Source organism: Mugil cephalus, chromosome 9 (genome assembly GCF_022458985.1).
Source record: "Mugil cephalus isolate CIBA_MC_2020 chromosome 9, CIBA_Mcephalus_1.1, whole genome shotgun sequence".
Classification (NCBI taxonomy): Eukaryota; Metazoa; Chordata; class Actinopteri; order Mugiliformes; family Mugilidae; genus Mugil; species Mugil cephalus.
In genome coordinates this window covers 17,944,042-17,964,294 of record NC_061778.1, presented here as the reverse complement: position 1 = coordinate 17,964,294, position 20,253 = coordinate 17,944,042, and the positions used below count along the sequence as shown (strand labels likewise).

At 41.8% G+C, this 20,253-nt stretch overlaps 2 protein-coding genes across 6 annotated transcripts; both read left to right on the top strand.

Moving 5' to 3' along the window:
- Positions 1-2,444: 2,444 nt before the first annotated feature.
- On the top strand, positions 2,445-9,423 carry usf1 (upstream transcription factor 1). 5 transcript variants are annotated; one of them, XM_047594288.1, is made up of 11 exons: positions 2,445-2,541; positions 3,003-3,241; positions 3,372-3,421; positions 3,995-4,107; positions 5,016-5,129; positions 5,618-5,771; positions 5,996-6,083; positions 6,182-6,240; positions 6,328-6,422; positions 7,264-7,392; positions 8,627-9,423. In XM_047594288.1, exons 2-11 carry the CDS (start codon positions 3,234-3,236, stop codon positions 8,714-8,716), a joined length of 900 nt encoding a protein of 299 aa, XP_047450244.1. In that variant the 5' UTR covers positions 2,445-2,541; positions 3,003-3,233; the 3' UTR covers positions 8,717-9,423. The 5 variants fall into 5 exon arrangements, with proteins under 5 accessions (XP_047450244.1, XP_047450247.1, XP_047450246.1 ...); XM_047594291.1 differs by having other exon boundaries at positions 2,484-2,541; positions 3,180-3,241; positions 5,633-5,771; XM_047594290.1 differs by having other exon boundaries at positions 2,484-2,541; positions 3,180-3,241; positions 5,999-6,083.
- Positions 9,424-9,482: 59 nt separating this feature from the next.
- Positions 9,483-20,163, top strand: LOC125013525 (glucuronokinase with putative uridyl pyrophosphorylase). The gene is made up of 23 exons (XM_047594285.1): positions 9,483-9,662; positions 10,746-10,852; positions 10,950-10,994; positions 11,105-11,258; positions 11,338-11,409; positions 12,153-12,241; positions 12,350-12,506; positions 13,002-13,079; positions 13,512-13,603; positions 13,705-13,810; positions 13,900-13,979; positions 14,066-14,134; positions 16,282-16,342; positions 16,469-16,485; positions 16,598-16,655; positions 16,744-16,836; positions 16,916-16,976; positions 17,345-17,458; positions 18,581-18,638; positions 18,761-18,829; positions 18,915-18,978; positions 19,119-19,190; positions 19,656-20,163. The coding sequence occupies exons 1-23, from the start codon at positions 9,489-9,491 to the stop codon at positions 19,749-19,751; spliced, it is 1,986 nt and encodes a 661-aa protein (XP_047450241.1). The 5' UTR covers positions 9,483-9,488; the 3' UTR covers positions 19,752-20,163.
- Positions 20,164-20,253: the final 90 nt, after the last annotated feature.

Genomic DNA, 20,253 nt, shown 5'->3' with positions numbered 1-20,253 from the left:
ATATGTTGAATCTTGAGAGAAACTATGTCATGCCCAAGCACACAAGTTACTCTACAAAAGAATAGTTAAAGACGAACAGAATGGATGTTTATGAATGGGCAAGTCAAAGTCCTGAACTTAATGCAATAGAAATGTTGTGGAAGGACCTGAAGGCAGTGAAGGCAGAGGCACTGATCCCGAGTTATTGGAGAAGTTTAGTTGATATTATTGCTACACAAGTGGGTCATAGCAGATACTGAAAACATTTTTGCACCTCACAGATGTGTGCAAATGATTATTTTTCTTACAAACACAAAAGCCTTATGATTCTGTTTCATGTTTTTGATTAGGTTCTCTTAGTATACTGCCAGGAATTTTGAGTCGTTTTTATGCAGAAATGTAGAAAGTTCTGAGTGGTACAAATCCCTTTAAGCAGCACTGTATATGAGAAGAACAAAGACACGACACAGGTACGGCACAGAGACATTCTAAAGCCACATCAGGTGATCTGACCCCCGGAGAATTTGGACATGTCTCTGAATGGTTGGTGACTTCATCTTTGACACGATGTAGGCAACCCCGCTGGGTATGATGATGACTTTTTAATGTTTTACAACACACAGTTGCAACAGCTGTTATTTGATATTTGATACTGATCTACAGAAAAGGGAACAGTAGTTTTTAATATTACCTTAACCTGCACTATCTTTATACAAGCCATATACTCTGGTTCCATTTTAGAGGTATTTGTAAATGAACATCATGTTTTCTTATGCACATATGCTATGTGTGTGCATTTACTCAGGGGTCTTCAATGTTTTTCAGCCCAAAGACTCCAAAACTGGTGGAGAGATTAAGTACTGACTCCCTACCTACTATATGTGTTCAATATTAAACTAGCACAAGTGCTATTTAGAAATATACATTATTATCATTTTACATTCACTATTAAGCTATCCCTTATTCCTTTACTAAGATATATTGGATTCATGTTAATGTGCATTTAAAGAAATTTGTGGGGGAAAATTGAATAAATAAATGTATATAAAAATGTCTAATCAACCAAAGAGTTTGCGACCCCGCTGCAGCGCCTCCGCGGACCCCGTAGGTGTCACGGACTCCCTGCTGAAGACCTATGCATTTATTAATCCCAGCAGAGATTTGTAGAGCTGCTACGTGTTTCTCTGTGTTTAGAACAGCCCCTCTTTGCTTACTCCTCCTGTCTCTGTGCAGTGATGCTACTAGATACTAAATTTCCAACGGGATTAAGTATCTATCTATCCCGTAGAACTTTCTGTTTTACCGAACAAGAATACAAAAAGTCGCTAGACAGCGCGATGGTTTGATCCCGAGTAGGTAGGGAATCAGTAGGTAAGAGATCCGCAATCGCCTGAAGGAAGTATCCCCTGAGCTAAACCAGCGCCTTGTGCATCAACGGAAATGTCCACCACGTGGCCCATCAACACTGTCCCGTCATACTCTGTGTTTATATGTCCTGAGGACGACCCCCCGTCAGCTGCAGAATCGACCTGTCTGTGTGCAGTCTAAACACCCATGCAGTGTTTTTTTTATTGCCTGTGTAATAATAACACAATAATGAAAACACACCATCCACCAGAAGCAAAGAGTTGACAACAGTCCCGATCGCTCCTGTTTAAAAAGTCCAGATTCACAGCTGGAAAGCGGCGCTGGTTTAGCTCAGTGGTTACTTCCTGCGATCTTTCTCCCTGCGAGAATACTTGCTTCCCTCCCGGTTCCCGGGATCGGACCACGGGCGCTGTCCAGTGCCTTTTTGGTTCAGTAGACAATACACTTCATAGCAGATCGACTGGTTACTGCAATTTATATCTATTCAAAGCATTTTCATGGTCTAGCTCGATAACTTTAATATGTATTGCATTCTCTGTGGGCTTACATTTGAATGGGAAAAAAATGTAAGGGCCGAGCTATGACAAAAAACAAAGAAGTAGGTGATTTTTTGGTGATAGTATTTTTTTATCCTACTCCCTCTGACGTTTTGTTTACATATAATATGAATATAACATGTTGCGGCCAAACGCTGACATGAGCTGGGGTTGATACACTAAGCTCAACAGTGAACTCTCCTGGCTGTAATGAAACCTTGTTTTGATTAGACTTGCAGGCAAATTCCTGAGATTTTGGACTTCCAGTTACTAGTAAGTAAATATGCTTTTACTAGTACGTAAAAATGCTGAAAAAATGTAAATAAATGCTATATACATAATTAAGTTATGTAATATATTTTAAAATCACTTTAGGTGGTGGTCTATTTTACGACATGAAAGATATCACATTTTAATGGGTTTCTCAGACTGACTGCATATATTTCAGTTCCTAAATGCCCAATCTCCGTCTGAAATGTAACAGCGTGGGCCACAGATCTCAGGTCAGATATTGACGTTGTTGTTCACTCGACGACAGCGCACATATTTGAAGTAGCGACTGATCCGGAACCGGGTGACATAATTTCCTGTGGCGCATGCGCATAGTCGACACAGAAACTGGTGTGTTGACAAATATCGGGGGAGGGACCACTGCGGCGTAAGTAGATCTTTGTTCTGTCTGGGTGAAATTCACCGCAATTCAGAGGCATGTTCATTATTTAGACCTTTCTGTGTCATGTAACACTCCGCGCATTGGCCCTTTTCCCCAAATACTGCCACTATAAAGGCTGCAGAAAGGAAAGTGCTTTGTTAAAACATCTGTAAAAACCGCTGGGGCCGAGTATGTCGCTAAAAGGTTGGCGTCGTGTCCAGTAACCACATTGTAACGTTGAATTTCCGGGTTGATTTTCCAAATTAAAATGCTGTTCATCGCACACATATTGACAGTTCGCTCGGTAACAGTGAGAAACTAAAACCCACCAACCACATCTAATTATTATTTTAAGGTTAGCGAAAACGCATTGCATAACATCGTATTTTTGTCTTCGGTACGCGCTACTTTGTGCTTTAAGTTTGAAATGAATAAAGGTCCGTTTCTGTTTTCACCCATAACAACAGTTGCCATGACTGAGCTCGTCACAGCTAGCCACCGCCAACATTTCTCTAACATCTACTTTGGGTTTGGTCTCATGCCGAGCGTTGCCGTCGTCAAAAGACACCTCCACACTTAATATTTCGCGGTTTCCAGCGGACTCTCTCCCCTCTCTCTGTCAAACTTATGAACTTGTGTCACAGTCTGGCTGTGGGAGCGAGTGAAGGCGGTCTCCTCGTCCAAGACCTTCTGTAGAAATGAAGAGGTGAGTGGGACGAAACCCGCGCCATTGTTAAATAGTAACAAACACTGAGCTAACAGCCCACTTAGTAGCTGGCAGAGAATTAATGACAACACGTATTTAACCTTAACATGGAATCTGTTGTATTTCTCAGCCAACAGAAAAGCCCTGAACCAGACGGCACAGTCACCGTTAACGAGGAAGGTAAAGGAAAACACTGTTACTAATTTAATTGTCCTTACAGTGATGGGAAGTTGTATTTAAACTCGTTAAAGTGCACAAATAGGAGGCTGTGATATTTCTGTGTGTATAATTAGTCAAACAGCTTCAGGAAGCCTCTTTTAGTTTAATTGATGGAGGTTTGTTTTTTTATTTGGGTGCTGTGATTAAAACATTTCCTCCAGTATTTTAACTTTTTCAAGGACGTGTGGAAATACCCCCCGTCCTTTTCAGAGATTATTTGTAAAGCTGCGAAATGCATTTCAGTCACAGTAGCACAGGACATCACGCACCCTTGCAGCAGATCTTCTTTTAGCTAAAGCCCTCTACCTGCATCCATAGCAACACTAAAAACCGTGACCCGGTGAGGCAAACTACACGTCCTGTTCTCCTGACTGTTCTCCCCGTTGAGCTGTGCCATGTGTATTTCTGTTTACTTCTTTTTGTGTGTGTGGTGATGTGTGTGAACGTGGTGCACGGTGTTATGGAAAAACGCTCCCTAGCAAATCTTTTGGGCGTACTCGAGGAATTAACGTTTTACATCCATGTCTCCGTCAGGGTCCGTAGCCACAGCGGAGGACCCAGCAGCTATTGCCACCATTCAGTCTGCGGCCACCTTCACTGACCAACCCATCAAATATCTCTTCAAGACAGAAGGTGCAGGCGGCCAGGTAGGATGGAGTATCGCGTAAAATATCATGCAAGCAAAACCGAACATTAGATTTAACCGTCGATGTGTGTCCACCCAGAGTCTCTTCAGCTGACATTTACTGTTGTACTTTACACTTATACACCATTCAGTGCAAAACTGTAGGTCTGCAACGGGCAAACCATAACTCAGGAAGATGAAAATAGATGATTGATTTATATTTTACACGGAGAACTAAAATTAGACGTGATTTAGGTCCTGTTCAGAATTGGTATCATCCTGAGCGATCCAGCCACAGGTATCCAGCTTTCAGCCCACGTGTTCCCGCTTGGCATTAAAATGCATCATTTTCTCGCTTTGTATGGAAATAAATGGCATCATTGTTGCCTCTAATGAAATGCTACCTACCGCTGTATCACCACACACAGTGCTGCTTGTTGTATGTGCGCATGACATGAAGGCTTGGGGACATGATGGAAATCTTGCAATAAGCTTCAATTTTTCTCACACTCACTGATATATAATACGTTTTTTTTTTTTCTGACCTGATGTAAGTTCCTTTACATATCTGCACGAAGATTCAGATTCAGATTACAACTCGAGCCCTGGAAACATCCATATATACATACGTATTGTAGTGCTACACAAAGGACCACATATGTGTATTCCCATTTCTCACTGGGTCACTGAAGACATGTTTTAATGCAAACAAAATTAGTGAAATCCAACAATGCGTAGATGACCTGAATTAATTAGTTGCTGTCCGTCACTACATGAAGCCCCCCCCCCCCAACTGCTGACCCAGTTCACTATTTCTGTGTATAATTTGAAGTATATTAGGGGCAGATAAGGGTTGGTAGTGTTTTGTTTTTCATGTCACCTCAGTGGTAATACAATATTGACCTCTCAGTGTAATGTGTTGTGTTGCAGGTGACCTACAGAGTGATCCAGGTGTCAGATGGCCAGTTGGAAGGCCAGACAGATGGAGCTGCAGCGGTCAGCCTAGTCGCCGGCTTCCCTGCAACCACTCAGACAGTCACACAGGTGAAGACAACACTACGTAGTTACAGGAGAAGGCTTTTTTCAGCTCTTGTCGCCTGCATACGTGTAGGGAATGTAAATCTGTCTCCTTCACGTCAAGGTAAATTGATTGTATTTTATCAGTATATCAACCTGTGCATGGAGCAGGACAGAGTCTGACTATGATGACTGAGTCTATGTTAGCCGACCAGTCCAGTTTGTAATCCGGCTGAAGACTGTGTGATTATTATCTATGTGATAATTATTGAATGGTTTGTGTTTATTACTCAGGACAGCTGCAGATTAATCAACTCTGAAACCCTTCAAACCAGATGCAGTAATCTAATATAATCTAATATAATAAACTGAAGTCATAATGAAAAGAAGAGAGACATATAATAAAACATGCTAACATAACAATAACCAGTCTTGCTATTAGACAGCACTAGCGACAAGCCAGTGAAAAGCCTTCACCTCTGTACTGATGGTAATAATGTTCTCTGCCTGTTTAGGCTGTGTTCTCTCAGTCTGATGGGTTGGAGGGAGACGGCAGCGCTGAGACGCAGTACACCTACTATCCTGCCACCATCGCAGACGCCACTACTGGCACCATGGTGACCACAGTGCAGGCATCTGACACACTGCTGGGCCAGACCACATCCACAGGTTATTACTGCACATACAAGGTTTTACTGAGATACTTAAGAGATTAAGATACTTGTAACCTCTACTAATTTCCTCACACTTATGCTGTCTGTGCTTTAAGCTGAGTAAAGTCATTATACAAATTGAATTTCGGTCAAAAGCTTAAATAAAAATGTTCATTATAATGTTCTATATAGATGTGCCTAGTTGTATTTCGTCTCTGTAGCTGACGGTAAACTCTGTAGCAGGGCAGCTTTATGTGATGATGTCACCCCAGGAGGTTTTGACATCAAATCAAAGGACAATCGCACCCCGTACACAGCCATACATAGCGTAAGTACATCACAGTTTAAAAGAATCAGATCACTATTTTATACAATTACAAGTCAAAATCTAATTAAGTGATACATTTGTTTTATTCCATTTTCTAGCAAGCAGGAGGCTCCACGAGCTTCAAGAGATGAGAAACGGCGAGCCCAGCACAACGAAGGTCAGGCCTCACATACACTGTGACAGTATCTTTGCTATGAATGTGAGGTAACACAGGTAAAGACGTCATCTATGAATGTTCCAACAGTTGAGCGCAGGCGCAGAGACAAGATCAACAACTGGATTGTGCAGCTTTCAAAGGCCATCCCAGACTGCAACGTTGATTACACCAAGACGGGACAGGTGAGAGTTCAGCTCTGTCTGCACACCAAACACCACTCAGTCAGTCCGTTTATACATGCACGTTAAAAAAGTGAATTATTGCCTTAATCAGAACTTAAGTGCATGTAAACACGTTACTCCGGCTATAAATCGGACTTCTCATTATCGGATTAAGACACCCAGATAATGTGTTTGGAATTAGTTTTTTTTCCGCCATGTATACAGAACTGCAGTTCTCCAATTGGATAATGTGCGTGCGCATGCTCCACAACCGCTGCCCTAGCTTGTGACCCCGGAACAAAAGCATCCAAGAAAGTCAGTCGCAGAAGAAGAAGAAGCTAAACGGAGCTGCTAGAAGAAGAGTTTGAAAGATATCGCGTAACTTATTTCCACCAGAAGTAGCGTGAACATTATGTATGAGATGAAAAAATTTACTATTATCCATCTGGTTGTTGTTTGAAATGCCGGTCTGTCGCATGAACGGCTCTTGTTTATTATATGACGTAATAGGTAAACCGTATCCGAGCCGTATTAACGTGGTATTATCCCGCTGAAAAGACACGTATCGCCACCTAGTGTGGAGGAGGAGAACAGTTATTCGATTTTCTTGCATGTAAACTGGGACAAGGACTGTAGTGAGAAAGTCGAAGTCTGCGCATAGCCTGATTAAGCTCTGCATGTAAACGCACTGAGTGTTTCCCAGTAGCAGTGAAGACGAACCTAGTGTGTGTGTTCATCTACAAGTCGTTGCTTCTCAAATGCTCCTCCATCTAGATGCAGCTGATCTAGAGACCTTGATCCATTAGAGCAAACTACATACCATTTTATTTCTGTCATCTTATCTCTGTGGGTTCTGTTTCAGAGTAAAGGAGGGATCCTGTCCAAAGCATGCGAGTACATTAAGGAACTCCGGCAGAGTAACCTGAAGCTGGGAGAAGACATTAGCGTCCTGGATCGTCTCAGGATTGACAACCAGCTTCTCAGACAGGAGGTATGTCAGCACGTGTTTGATGGTGTATTTTAAGACTGAAAGAACTGACCTGGAAGCCAGCCTGACCAACATGTTGTAGGTCTGTCCAATTACATGCAGAACTATTTTTTCTCTGTATCGGTAGAAACTGGCTGCATAATGAGATCCAACAGTCACGGCTATGCCATGCTGTGAAGTGTCACCTAGATCCTTCCAAGTGGAGGAGAAAGAAGTTGCATTGTTTTCCTCCTGAACTTTATTCTTGTTGAAGTAAATGCTTGCTGTGCGGTTTACTTCATTTAGTTTAAAGATACACTAAGGGCTGGGTCTACGAAGATCCTAATTTCTATGTACACAATCTAGAATTTTGCTTGGGGGCTGGAACTGTGGTTTGCGGGTGATTTATTGAGACTGAATACATAAATAACAGCGGGTGCAAACAGCCGTATGTAAATGAGGTTTTTGTGCCTGACTGGTGTGCTGTTGGGGTTCACAGTTGAGACTGCATGTGTAAAATGACATTTGATGCCGTTACATCAAAGGTGTCTGCTGAAGTGGCAAATAAACACATTACGGCTTTAGAGCAAAAAACATCAGAGTATAATTATAAGAGATGGCACAGTGACGGACTGCCACATAAAAGAGGCCCACACAACAGAATAGTCATTGTAGACATATGAAACACGCAAATTATTTATTGGGTACATCTGATCCGTTTGGATATTTACTGAATAAAAAAAGAGTGCGATTCATGGGGTGACGTTTAGTTGTAAAATGAAGATGCGTGATTTCCCCCTCGTTACAATAACCGATCCATGTGTGCACAATTACGCATAGAACAAACCGTTTGCACGTCCCTTTAGAGCGCGATTTTTCACTCTTGAAAGACCAGCCCTTAGCTGTTAGTAAGTCAGTTTGTACAGACAATTCATCCAGGAAAAAAGTGAAAACAGTGCTCAGCTGGCAATATATCGCCATTATTTAACAGCATATCACTTAAAAGTTAAACATCATGACCAACGTAAGGATTATTTCACGCCTGAGTAATCTGCCAGTTACGTTCTCACTTGTAACTTGTTAAAATCACAATTTCCAAGAATGTTTTGTGTCACAATCAAGACACATTTATTGGCAAAATCATAAAGTACATTTTTTTTGCACAGTGACTTCACTGTATTTGTTGTTTCCTGTTTATACTTTATTCTTACATTTATCTACATATTTCTTCTGTGTTATCTGTGATTGTGTTGCTCAGGTGGAAGACTGGAAGTCCAAGAATCAGATCCTGAGGAATCTGTTGCGGCAGCACGGCATAGTGGGATCATCCAGCACAGACCCCCAGTGACAAACCCGCTGCCAACTGGTATTTGAAGACAACCACATATGGGCCAAAAGAGTACTTGAAATGCTTTGAGATACTTTATTTGTGATAGATTGTGCATGAAATAGGGGGAAATGATTTAATATCATCATTTATGTTCAAATCCAACTTCTTTGCATAATGACACCATCAAATGTTGTTTTGAAGCTTTGACAACTTTGGACACCCTTTTGCCCGGTAATTACAGTACAATCACATTGACATGAGGTATCTGACAAGAGAGAAGAAAACACTTGAAGAAGTCATGTCGGTGTAGCAAAGCCCTCAATGAATGCCTTCCTCTACAAACAGTATGATTGTTCATTAGCCTCCAGTACAGTAAGCTTTCAAACATGACCAGCTTTTCCCTTAACCTCTAAAGCACCGGCCTTCAAATTCATCCAAGTGTACCCAAACTATGTATTCATTCGTCTTTTACGATTATCACTCTGACAAGTTCTTTCTAAGTCTGCCATTTAGTTCACCAGTTTCCAGTTTTCTATGTTTCATGAAGCCTCATTGGGGACATTAATTACATTGCAACAATGTAACCAACTAAATAAAAAGAGATCGATAAGCATCCCACCATAGGTAGGCTATGTATGTCTTTATATTGAAAAATATCAAATAATATGCCGTATGTCATGAACCGCGTTCAGTTGTGTTTAATAAAGTTGATGAATTTGTTAAAATATGTGGACTTGTGGTTTTTATGCGCGAGGTACTGTGTTATTTTGAAGGGTGTTCCCGGAAGTCGATGTGTTCATTGGCGGTGGGAGAATCGAGCTCCCTGCAAGCACAGCAGACATTTCTTAGAGGTTGCGTTCCGTTTTTTGATGAATTTAAAGCAACACCGCGATTTGAAGCTTTAGCAATGATCTGTATACTGCTGGTGGCCGGTCACGGCACGCTGCTGGAGACACAAATTAAGGTAAGTCAATTGAATGTCGTAGCAGTGCAAAGTTCGCATTAGTTGAGAAGTGTTCAGTGTGCACCAGACTGCCTTAAAAGAATCCAGCTCTTGACCGATGCATTATTGCCGACAAGCGCTTGTGTCTGTTAGACTGTCACCGAGGACATTTACAAAATCGCCAAGGCGTACTCGAGGGTTCGGCTTACATCTCACCGAAAAGCTCTTCTGTCATTTAAGGAAAGTTACATTTTTATGAACATCCTCATTTCGCTCTTCACTGCCCTCTACCGATCAGCACAGCACAATGTCATGGTTGACTGGAGAGGTCGAAGCTTTCTAATAAGTGATCGTTTTGTCCAAGAACAAACAAAGATAAGAGTGCTAGATCAGTGCCCACAAAACGGGGTGTGTTGTGACTCTTGGGAGTCCATGTATATACTGATCAGCCACAACATTATATCCACTGACAGGAGAAGGAAATAACATTTTGTGTCAATACAATTTTATGCTGGGACACTTGTGGACCTGGCATTCATGTGGATGTTATTTAGACATGTGTCATCCACCTAGACCAGACAACCCCACCTCATAGCAATGACACGCTTTGATGGCAGCAGTCATCCCCAGCAGGATGCAGCCAGACACAGACACACACAAAAACGGTTTAGGAACAACTAAAAAAAACAAACAAAAAAAAAACATGAAATACGGCACAAGGTGTTGACGGGGCCTCCAAATTTACTAGATCCCAAACTGATCAGTTGCACTGGAACAAGCCTGATTACCACTGGCCCCTCCCCTAAACCAATAGGACCCATCGCCCCCCACCACATTTTTATTGAAACTAGTAGATTATGAACATGAATATATATGCATTATACAGTAGATTTCATTCTCCATTCATATGGTAAAAAGACAGAATTTATCATAGTGGCACATACGCCACGAGGTATAGCAAGAATCAGTTTTTCATTCCCAAATCTGACAGCCGTGTCTCAGAAAGTCATTGTTGCTTGTTAAGTCTTGTTAAATATGACATGGTGTAGTTTGTTGTGTGAACGAATGCGCTGTCTTCTGCACCTCTTTTCGACCCACTGCCAGAATGACGACACAGGCCTTTACAGCCAACTGGCTGGAGTACCTAAGGCCTTGCTTCCTGGCATTGGAGGAAAGAAGATCCTTGACTTTTGGTGGGAAAACGTCAACACGTACGTACGAGAGGCACAAACAGGAGCGGGTCTGATTTCTGATGATCTTCTGTGTGACTTAATGATTCAAATATTGGCAACTCTGATTTCTCGCCAGGCGGCAGCTCTTCACAGAGGTCTATCTGGTCACCAATGCAGACAAGTGAGTTCTTACCGTAGCATGACATCACTTGGCAAATATTTTTTTTCTTCATTAATCCCTCATGGGAAATTCTTTCCCCGCTTTTACTGTCCTTTTCTCTAACTGACCAGGTATAAGCACTACGAGCGCTGGGCCACAGCTAACGATTTCCCAGTGGAAAATGTAATAAATGATGGCAGCACTACTTTGGAGGACCGTCTTGGGGCCGTGGCTGACCTGGAGCTGGCCATACGTAGCCGCAAGCTGCAGGATGACATCATGGTGGTATGTACTTAATGTACTCATTGGTATTTAATAACTACCACGTCTACGCTCCATGCAGCATATATTTTTGTGTTAACAGATTGCTGGAGACATGCTGTGTGCAGACCAGAACTTTGACATTGGTCAAGTGATCCGCTTCTTCAGGTCAAAGGTGAGAGTTTTTCAATTTTTTGGAAAAAATGTGCACCATGCGTTTATTGTAACATGTGCTGTACACAATCATTCGAGTTGACATCCGATGTGTCTGCACATATTCATCATAAAAATTCTGTACATCCACTTAGATTGCGGTAGCAGCACTTTGACAATGAATGAAGGCTTATTAATTAACCCTTAAATTGTACCTCAGGAAATGTGTCAGGAAAAGAACATTTACAAGAACATGTAAAGGCAGCTGATGTAATGACATAAGATTCCCCCGTTCAGACTGGGGAAGTACCTTTGTTATGAACCCTTTGATTTGCCCTCTCATTTTTTATGCTCTGGGTTTGCTTTGGGGGTCAGTTTTACACCATTCATTGGGAGGTAACTTGTGTGGACCTGGGACTTCAAGGACTCCAATCGCCACATCCTCCCAAATTTGTACTTCAGAATCAAACTTGTCGAGTCGAAACTACCAAGTATAGATATCTGGAGCAGGCGTACTTGGCACTGCGCCCCATGTCTGCATTGCAACAGAAAGACAACACTTCCACTATAAGGTGGAACCATATACAGTCAAAGTGAGGAACTGAGAATTACAACACTGTGAATCGGATCATTTCCTACATCTTTAACACTATAATTTGAGGGCTTTGTTGAAAAAAAAAAAATGAAGGAATTCCACAGTTTGATATAGGGGTTAAAGGGTTAAAGAAGTAGAAGTGAACAACCTGGCTTGTGTCTGTGCTGCAGCCTGGAGAGCTGATCATATACTATGAGCTGGAGGAAAGTGAGAAAAGCAGCTCCAGGGGTATTGTAGAGGTCTGCAATGACACCCATAGGTGAGTTTGGGCCCACAATGCATGGATCCAGTTTGTTCATGAAGCCCACTGGTACATTGGAACGTGTCGCAGATTTATTTTGAATCTGTTGTATCTGTTATGAATCAGGATAACTCGTTTCTTGGAGAAACCCCAGGAGGGACTGACAGCATCGCGGTTGGCCAGCGTGGTGTTTTACTGCATCCAGAGGGACACGCTGTCCCACATGTCTGACTTCCTCAGCCTGCTGCCCCAAGCCAAAAACAGGAGCTTTGGACGTTTCTGGGTACGTAAGTGATGCTCGGCTAGCCCCCATAGTTCATTTCACAGAGTCCCTATCATCAGGGGTGATATATCAGCAAGAACTGTTACCATACCTTTTATTCTTATGGTAAGTTAGGATTAGGCTCCTGCTATAAGACATGTAAGTAATGTAATGTGTTCTTCAACTTAAGTGAGATGACAAAATTTAAGATTATGACTGTAACCCTGGTTCTCCGATTACCATGAGTGAGTGCCTTACTATTGAAACGCCTCCTGTGTGACCTCATCAGAAGCTCAAAGCACATTACACCGGCCTGTTATTATACAGGCTGGGAGGGTCTCACAAACATCTTCTCGCTTCTGACGTTTCTGGATTCATAGCTCAGCTAGCACCCGTAGTTCATTTGCCTGCGGAAAACTGCACTCTTTGGGTGCTAAGCTAAAAAAATAACCTTATATGTGATCCTACTACTCCAAATATACCAACTAATAACATTTATGACTCTTTTCTCCTCAGGAGTGGATCATCAATGAGAAGCAGCAGGATGTGTTTGGTATGAAGCTTCCCACAGGCTTCCAGCTCATTGGACAAGTGGTTTGTATCCCTCACTTTAGCTGTTACGTTTTGCTCGCAATTGTGATATCTGCACATACACAGGCCAGACGTGAAGGACGGATGCTGTTTACTCGTCCCGTCATAAACTGATAATCATTCCAAACTTGCAAAACAAAATGTATTGCGGTGGGCTCCAGTTGCACTAGAGCAATTGTTTTTCTCAAATTGTCTTTTAAGTCCTCTACCTCTGATATACAAACTGTGTGATGTCAGACTTAGCAATGCCAGTAACTTGGGCGGTTAGTTCATGACTAATAGATAAGTATGTTCAGCATTTTGAATATTGCACCAACATCAATACTTCTGCTAATATTTCCAGCCTGCAATGTGATGCAAACATTCCTTTAAAAGCAATAGGATCCATTTCTAATTCCATTTCATCCAGGAACATGTTTCATCTTGATTTCTCAGGGCCTGTCAGATTACACCAAGTGGCTCACCCACTATTCCACCAAGCAGCAAGACAACCCCGCTAAACCAATCACCTGCAGATCGTACGCCAGGTAGGAATACACGGGCAGACTTTGCATGTAAAAGCTTGTATCTTTTTCCTACGTCATTGTGATAGACACTTCAAAGACAGATTACCACATGTGACTCACAGGGTGGGGTTAATGGGGAACCCGTCAGATGGCTTCAATGGGAAAACCATTGCTATGACCATCTCCAACTTCTGGGCCGAGGTCACTCTGGTGGAGAGCCAGACTTTGGTAACCTAAACACGCACACACTCGTAACCCGAAACACATTTGTCTGTGGCGTTTTCTTTTAAAGTCATGGGAATTTCATGATCTTGTAGGTTTTAGTGCCCCATCCACTCAACGACCCCACAGAGTTTGGGAGTTTGCAAGACCTGTTCTGTATCAGCAGGAAGGAAGGGTGAGTATTCGTCATGTTGTGAGTGACTGCAAACGCAGGACTGAATGGACATTTAGGATTTTTACATCTGTTCCCTTTCACTGTAGGTACCTGGGAGGTCTACGTCTGCTGCAAGCCACGTGTAAGAAGTTCTACCAGTTCTGCTCCAAACAGGGGTGAGATTAGTATCATTGCCACTTTCAGTAGCGTTACACAAAATCGGCTGTCATCGTCAAGAAAGATGAGCTTCGTTGAATCCTCTCTACGTTCCTAATATTTCTTTAAACACTCTTTAGCAAAGGCACTGATCATGCTAAAACACCCGGGGGTTCTCTTTCAGCTGGTAATGTTAAATAAATGGTTGTGTCTTCTCTTTAAGTAAAAAATAATCCAGCCTTGATGTTAAATTCTTACTTAATTCTTAAAATAGTTTTACGTTAAAGAATTTCTGGCAAATTTCACCATCAAAAGCAAAAGTAGGACAAAAATGACAATTTCACAGCGTTATGCACATTACACAGCTCTGCTTAAAAGTAACTCAGCCCTCGAGAATTTTCCACATTTCTGCATAAAACTTCTGCGTGACTCAAAACATCAGCGGCTGTCCTGAAAGTAGAGAAAGAGAACCCACTAAAACACATGAAACAGAAATAATATACCTGTGAAATGAATCATTTGCGATATCATTTGTAAGTTACAAGAGTACATGAACCCTTGCTTTCAGTATCCAGTAACCGCTGATCAGTCATCCACTGCGGCTTGGAGGGATTTTAGCTCATTTATTAGTACAAAAGCAGTTCAGTTCTGAGATGTTCCCTCACATGAACTTGTCATTTCACGTCCTTTCACGACACCATGGTTGTTCAGTTTTCTCTTGATGGTGGCTCCATGGACATGGCTAATGTGAAAGAGGCCTTTAGCTGCTTACAAGTTACCCCTCGAGTGTTTGTCGGTCAACCAATGTGGAGGGTAACAGTCATCTTAAATCTCCATTTGTTTGCAGGGTTTCTGCAGAGTCTCAAAAAGTCTAACATGTAATAATCACAATTTAAGGCTTAAAAAGTCTTGAATACAAGTATATTTTGCATTTAGTCGAGTCTTAAATCCTTGTCCATTTACCACTTCATTTGCAGTATGACCCCTATTATGTTATTGTTCCTCATTGGTGGAGCCCACTTCAGGGATGTCCTGAATTTTATTATTTTGAAACTAATTCTGGGTCTCTGATTTTCCTTATTTTTTTGTACTTAATGTAGGTCTTAAAGTTTGTCCCTGAGTGACACCTGAGTGTCATTGCACTGACTGGAAACACTTCTGCACCGACGAACACATCCTTGAAATGAATTTGTAATGCTAGGGACACACTTACTTTTTCTCCTTACAGATGTAATATTGGGTCAATTCTTTGAACATCTATGAAGCAAATAGACAAGTACCCCTGCAAACCTTTAAAGGGTATGTTATTATGTCAGATGTTTTTTTGTGAAGACTTAGAGCCTTTTTGTTTTCTGGTTGACTGGGTGAAACGTTGTCGATGTCAGGAACAGTGCTATAAGTTTGTTTTCTAGCTGTTTGCTGACTGTGGCATTATATTGAATGCACAGACATGAAAGTTGTGTCAATGGTCTCGTCAAACTCTTGGCACCGTGTTATTAGCCTTCAACATTCCTTGTTTATAGTGGCTCAGGCACTTTCTGCTGTTCTGCATCTTTTTTTCATGATCTTGGGACCAATTCATATACATTTACTTATAGCCTATGAAACAGTATATCCCCAGGTAGTAGATGACACAGTGAATCAAAAATAACAGGTCTGTGTGTGAGTAATGGAAGACAAAAGAAGTGCCATTTTTCTCGTCAAATCTTTGAATCTAATCAATTTGCACTCAAAACTAGTTGTACAAGTATTCTCAATGCTCTGCTGATTATTTTGATGACCATGTACTGGTAGTGAAGGGTCAATACACATGTTTGTTTATGCTTATTAACTTTAATAATTTGATGCAACATGCAAATTTAACAAATTAACCAGTACTCGTTTGAGGACGTTGGGATTTCATTGTTTCCATAATATAGAGTATATACTTCCATTTCAAAGATGGTGCTTACGTTTTATACTTCTTACCACCTACTTATCCTAAATACCTAAAGGTAAAAAAAAATCAAGAGATTAAATGGATGTACAGCAGTTAAAAGAAAAAGAGAAATTTGACTACAGTACAAATGCCTCTCATTGGCCCTCAGTAATACAGGACAATAGTTGAGGATGTGTCCTGTACCACACTCACTTTAATTGGCTTTCTGCTCTGCTTTCTTTTCTGCAGTATTGCTTTGACAAAGCAGAACTTCACGCTGAAGTATGACACCAACATTCCTCGTCAAGTGGTGAGGATCTGTCCAGATACCACAACAATTCACCTCACGCTGTTTTCTGAACTGTGAAGATGCAAAAGCAGGATTTAGTTTTTGCCCCCAGACTAATCGCTCAATCATTTCTCTTTTTAAACGCAGGGTCTTGCTGGAAGCAGGTACTGTACAGTATGTAGCTCTGATTGGTTGCTCTTTACCTACACAGCCTGAATTAAATTTTCTGCACTCTGCACATCTGAATTTAATAACGCTCTTGTTCTCTTGTCTCAGTGCCATTGTCTCAGCTACCTTGAAGTGTCTCATGAAATTCTACAACATCACAGAAAGTGTAAGGATGTTTGACGTGCAGTGGTGCCACCAAAGCCATCAGAGCTGTCTCTTGAATTTTTTTCTTCTTCTTCTTCCATATACTGTAGGATCTTCCTAAACCAATTCGAGCCAACTTCATCCTCAACGTTGAGACAGATGAGCTGTTCATTACTGCTGGCCTGCAGGACAGAGTTGTGCAGGTCAGCGATACAAACCAATACTGCTTTTTCCAGTAATACTGGAGAACCTGCAGTAACATTAATTCTTTGTCTTTTGCAGGTCTATGAAGGATTAGTCTACATGGACTTCAGCAAGAAGCTCATGGATGAACAGGGCTATGGTACTGGCATCACTGTCTGTCAGTAGATGATAAAGTTAATGATGCATCATGCAGTATTCTGCAAAGAAAAGTGAAGTAAAGATGTCTCAAATAGATCTGTATTCATATAAAATGCACAGAAAACATGTAGCCTTTAGAAGAGCATCTCTTGAAGTCCGTACAGCTGTGCACAGTTTTTCCAGATACTTGTAACGTCGTTTGCCTCCGTATCTTTAAGGGTCCTTGTTCTTCTTCTGGCTGTTTGGGCTTGTTGTCAGAATAATTGAATTTGGGACCAGTCAGACGTACTGGTGGATAATCGCGTAAGTGTTTTGCACAGGTCTGCATATTTCTGTATATTCATGGAGGCGTATGTTTTCTGTTCCCAGGCAACTATGTTTCTTTGGACATGAATAACCTTCCACCGTTATGGCTAGCCTACCTCAGTGACCCCAGTGACTCTGGACGCATTCACAGCAACATCCGCCAACGCTGGCTCAGTGGTACGCCTTCATGTCAAACATTACGTGGTGGAATTATCACGCTTTCCCAACAACTTTTCAGTGGAATGCCATATAATTTGGTGATGAGTGACACTGGTGATGCTACTTTTGCTCTAGTGCCACTTAAAGTTTAAGGGCGTATTTACCGATAGTTGTACCATGCTTTATTTGTGCAGGATAATCCTCGCATTGCACAGCCTGACTCAATATATATTAGAATATACACTATTTATGAAAGGTCTGGACACACCTTCTCATTTAATTCAATGAGAAGGTGTGTCCAAACTTTTGACTGGTAGTGCATGTCGGCAACATGCCATTTCTCTGCCTTTTGCATTTTATTATAGGGGCGTGTTTCTGCGTAAAAGTATTAGGCCACCCATGAGAAAAAAACAAAATCATGCTTTCATAATGCACTTCGAGAAAAAAGTCAAAATATAATGTTAAGAAAAAGTCTATCTCTTGATAACCAGCGCGTGTGACTGCTTCTACAAAATACCGTGCAGGCGGTTTGATGAAGTGATGAAATTATACTTCAGACTCTTAGCTCACAAACACAGTGTAGTTCTCAGTATTAGGACTTTGAAGAGACTGCGCTGAGTACTGCGACTGCTCTGAAGGATAAACCGCGTTAGCTTGGCTGAGGTGGCCTCATTCGTGCGGGCTGAAATAGTGGTAAATTTAAATAAATAAACAAATAGCAGTGGCCTTTATACTCTTCTCCACTCCGCACAACCATACTGGTTGTTATAGTCTGAAAGGGTCGCCTTTTTTTCCCAAAGTGCATGATGAAATAAAAAAATCTACTTAGGATAATGACAAAATTGAAAGACCTTACCATCAGCCAGAGCTGTACTTTGTTTACTACTAATGTTAGCATGCTAACACGGAAAAGAGTCAGGGAGTTCAATACATTAGCATTCAGCTCAAAGCACAACCTCAAACTGCCACTGCTGTGGTTCTTCACCATCCAGGAAAGTTCCTGTGATGGTATGTCAGTTTTCTCATAACATTTTAAAATAACCCTTAAGCTTGTGTGCATATTTACATCTCTCTGTTGCTTCTGAAAATGGAAACACGTCTTTTTTTTTTATGCCGAACTACTTTCATGTCTTTGCACAGGGGAGCAGATGGTCGTTGAAGCTATGAAGACATTTGCTGAGCTCACCGATCAGGCAAGGTTGGTGTTAGGAAATGAAGCTTTCACTCAAGAAAACTTGATTGAATTTTGTGTTTTCAGAACAGTGGAGTTGATAGTTTGTGTTGCACTGCAGCACTGACTGAAAATGCTTCTTCCCTCAGAGTGGCTCTTCATGACAGAGACTGGAGCTCCTTGGCAGGACTCATGGACCAGAACTTTGAGCTGCGAAGGTAAACTGTATGTGTAGATAAGACGGAGACACACTATACACAATACACTTGTACTCACAGCTGGCTTTGACAATATGTCCCACAGGACAGTCTACACAGATGACTGTCTGGGTCCCGGGAATCTCAAGATGGTTCAGCTGGCGAGGCAGGTAGGTGCACAAAGGTTCCACCGCCTCCTCGGAGCGGAGCATGTTTAATTTAACCCCCCTGTTTGTTTCCAGCTCCACCTGTGTGTGCCTGGATTGTTTTTATATTTATGCATTCATGAAGTTTCTGTTGGCTCTTGCAGTTTGGTTCAGCAGTGAAGTTACCTGGCAGCGGGGGGGCCGTGGTGGGTCTTTGTCTGGACCAGGCGAGACTGGTAAGACTGTGCTATGCGGAAACTGTCATTCATAGCTCACTCGTCACGTTTTTCCGTCAATGGTTTAATCTTTACACTCTTATTGATGTAGATGCGCTTGGCTACTCACCTCATTAAATGAAATATTGATCAGATTGAAAGATAAAATGTCAGATAAATGAGGTATGAACACAATTATTAAAAAAATACTCAGAGCTACATTTTGTGCTTGTCCTAAATAACAGACACAAACACATTCTGTGGTGTGAGTGATGTCCACCATCATTCGGCCCTTCAGCTCCTTAAAGTGCCCTTTGACTGAGCCACCATTGCCTTCAATTATTTCTTTCTTGGTGACAGATTGTTTTAAAATCTCAGCGACATCAGTCATTAACCTGCTCTGAGCGCGCTCACTATAATCTGGTGTAGGGAGTGTTGAGCTCCTGTCTTGCATTTGCCTGATGCAGCCCGTGTTCGGCCCACTAGGTGGAGATGAGGCAAGCTTTCCAGGAGGCAGGCTGTGTCTTCTGTGTCATCGCACCATACGACCCATCTGCCAGCGCTGTCGGGGGCCAACACTAACCTCACACAGCTCCCCATGACTCAGCCGGGCCACCGAGGGCCAGCCCGTGGCCATCGGCTAGATGGGGCACAGCGTGGCCCTCCGCGTGTCATGCACAGCCCCAGTGCCATTTCAGAGGGGCTATTATTACAGTGAACAGGCAGGGTTTTTATCTGCCACACAAAATTATGCAAAAGCCATAAATGAAGAAATGATTATTGCAGACATCATAATCTTCACTCTGAGGTGATAGTTTGTGTCATATTTTAGCAGATGGACCAAATGCATATTAGTGCACTTTATATACATGTAATAAGGAGTCTTTGTGAGTTTTAAACTGGCTGGATTAATTGTATGGACCATGGGTTTAATCTCAAACCATTTGTATAATGAATGTAATTTTTGTACACAAATAAAAAGCATTTATAACTTGTTGTTGGGACTCTTTTAAAGAAGAATTTAAACCTGTTCCTTGCTTCTAAGCCTATTTTACGCACACTTTATGATGAAACCGAGCAGTCT

Excerpts from the sequence above, each read along its gene's own strand:
- usf1 (XM_047594288.1), top strand. Across the intron at positions 6,084-6,181 it reads CGTACACAGCCATACATAGC|CAAGCAGGAGGCTCCACGAG; the intron begins GTAAGTACATCA and ends TCCATTTTCTAG. Across the intron at positions 6,423-7,263 it reads ATTACACCAAGACGGGACAG|AGTAAAGGAGGGATCCTGTC; the intron begins GTGAGAGTTCAG and ends GTTCTGTTTCAG.
- LOC125013525 (XM_047594285.1), top strand. The coding sequence starts at position 9,489 with ATGTGTTCATTGGCGGTGGGAGAATCGAGCTCCCTGCAAGCACAGCAG. Across the intron at positions 10,995-11,104 it reads CTGGTCACCAATGCAGACAA|GTATAAGCACTACGAGCGCT; the intron begins GTGAGTTCTTAC and ends CTAACTGACCAG. Across the intron at positions 16,656-16,743 it reads TCTACAACATCACAGAAAGT|GATCTTCCTAAACCAATTCG; the intron begins GTAAGGATGTTT and ends CATATACTGTAG.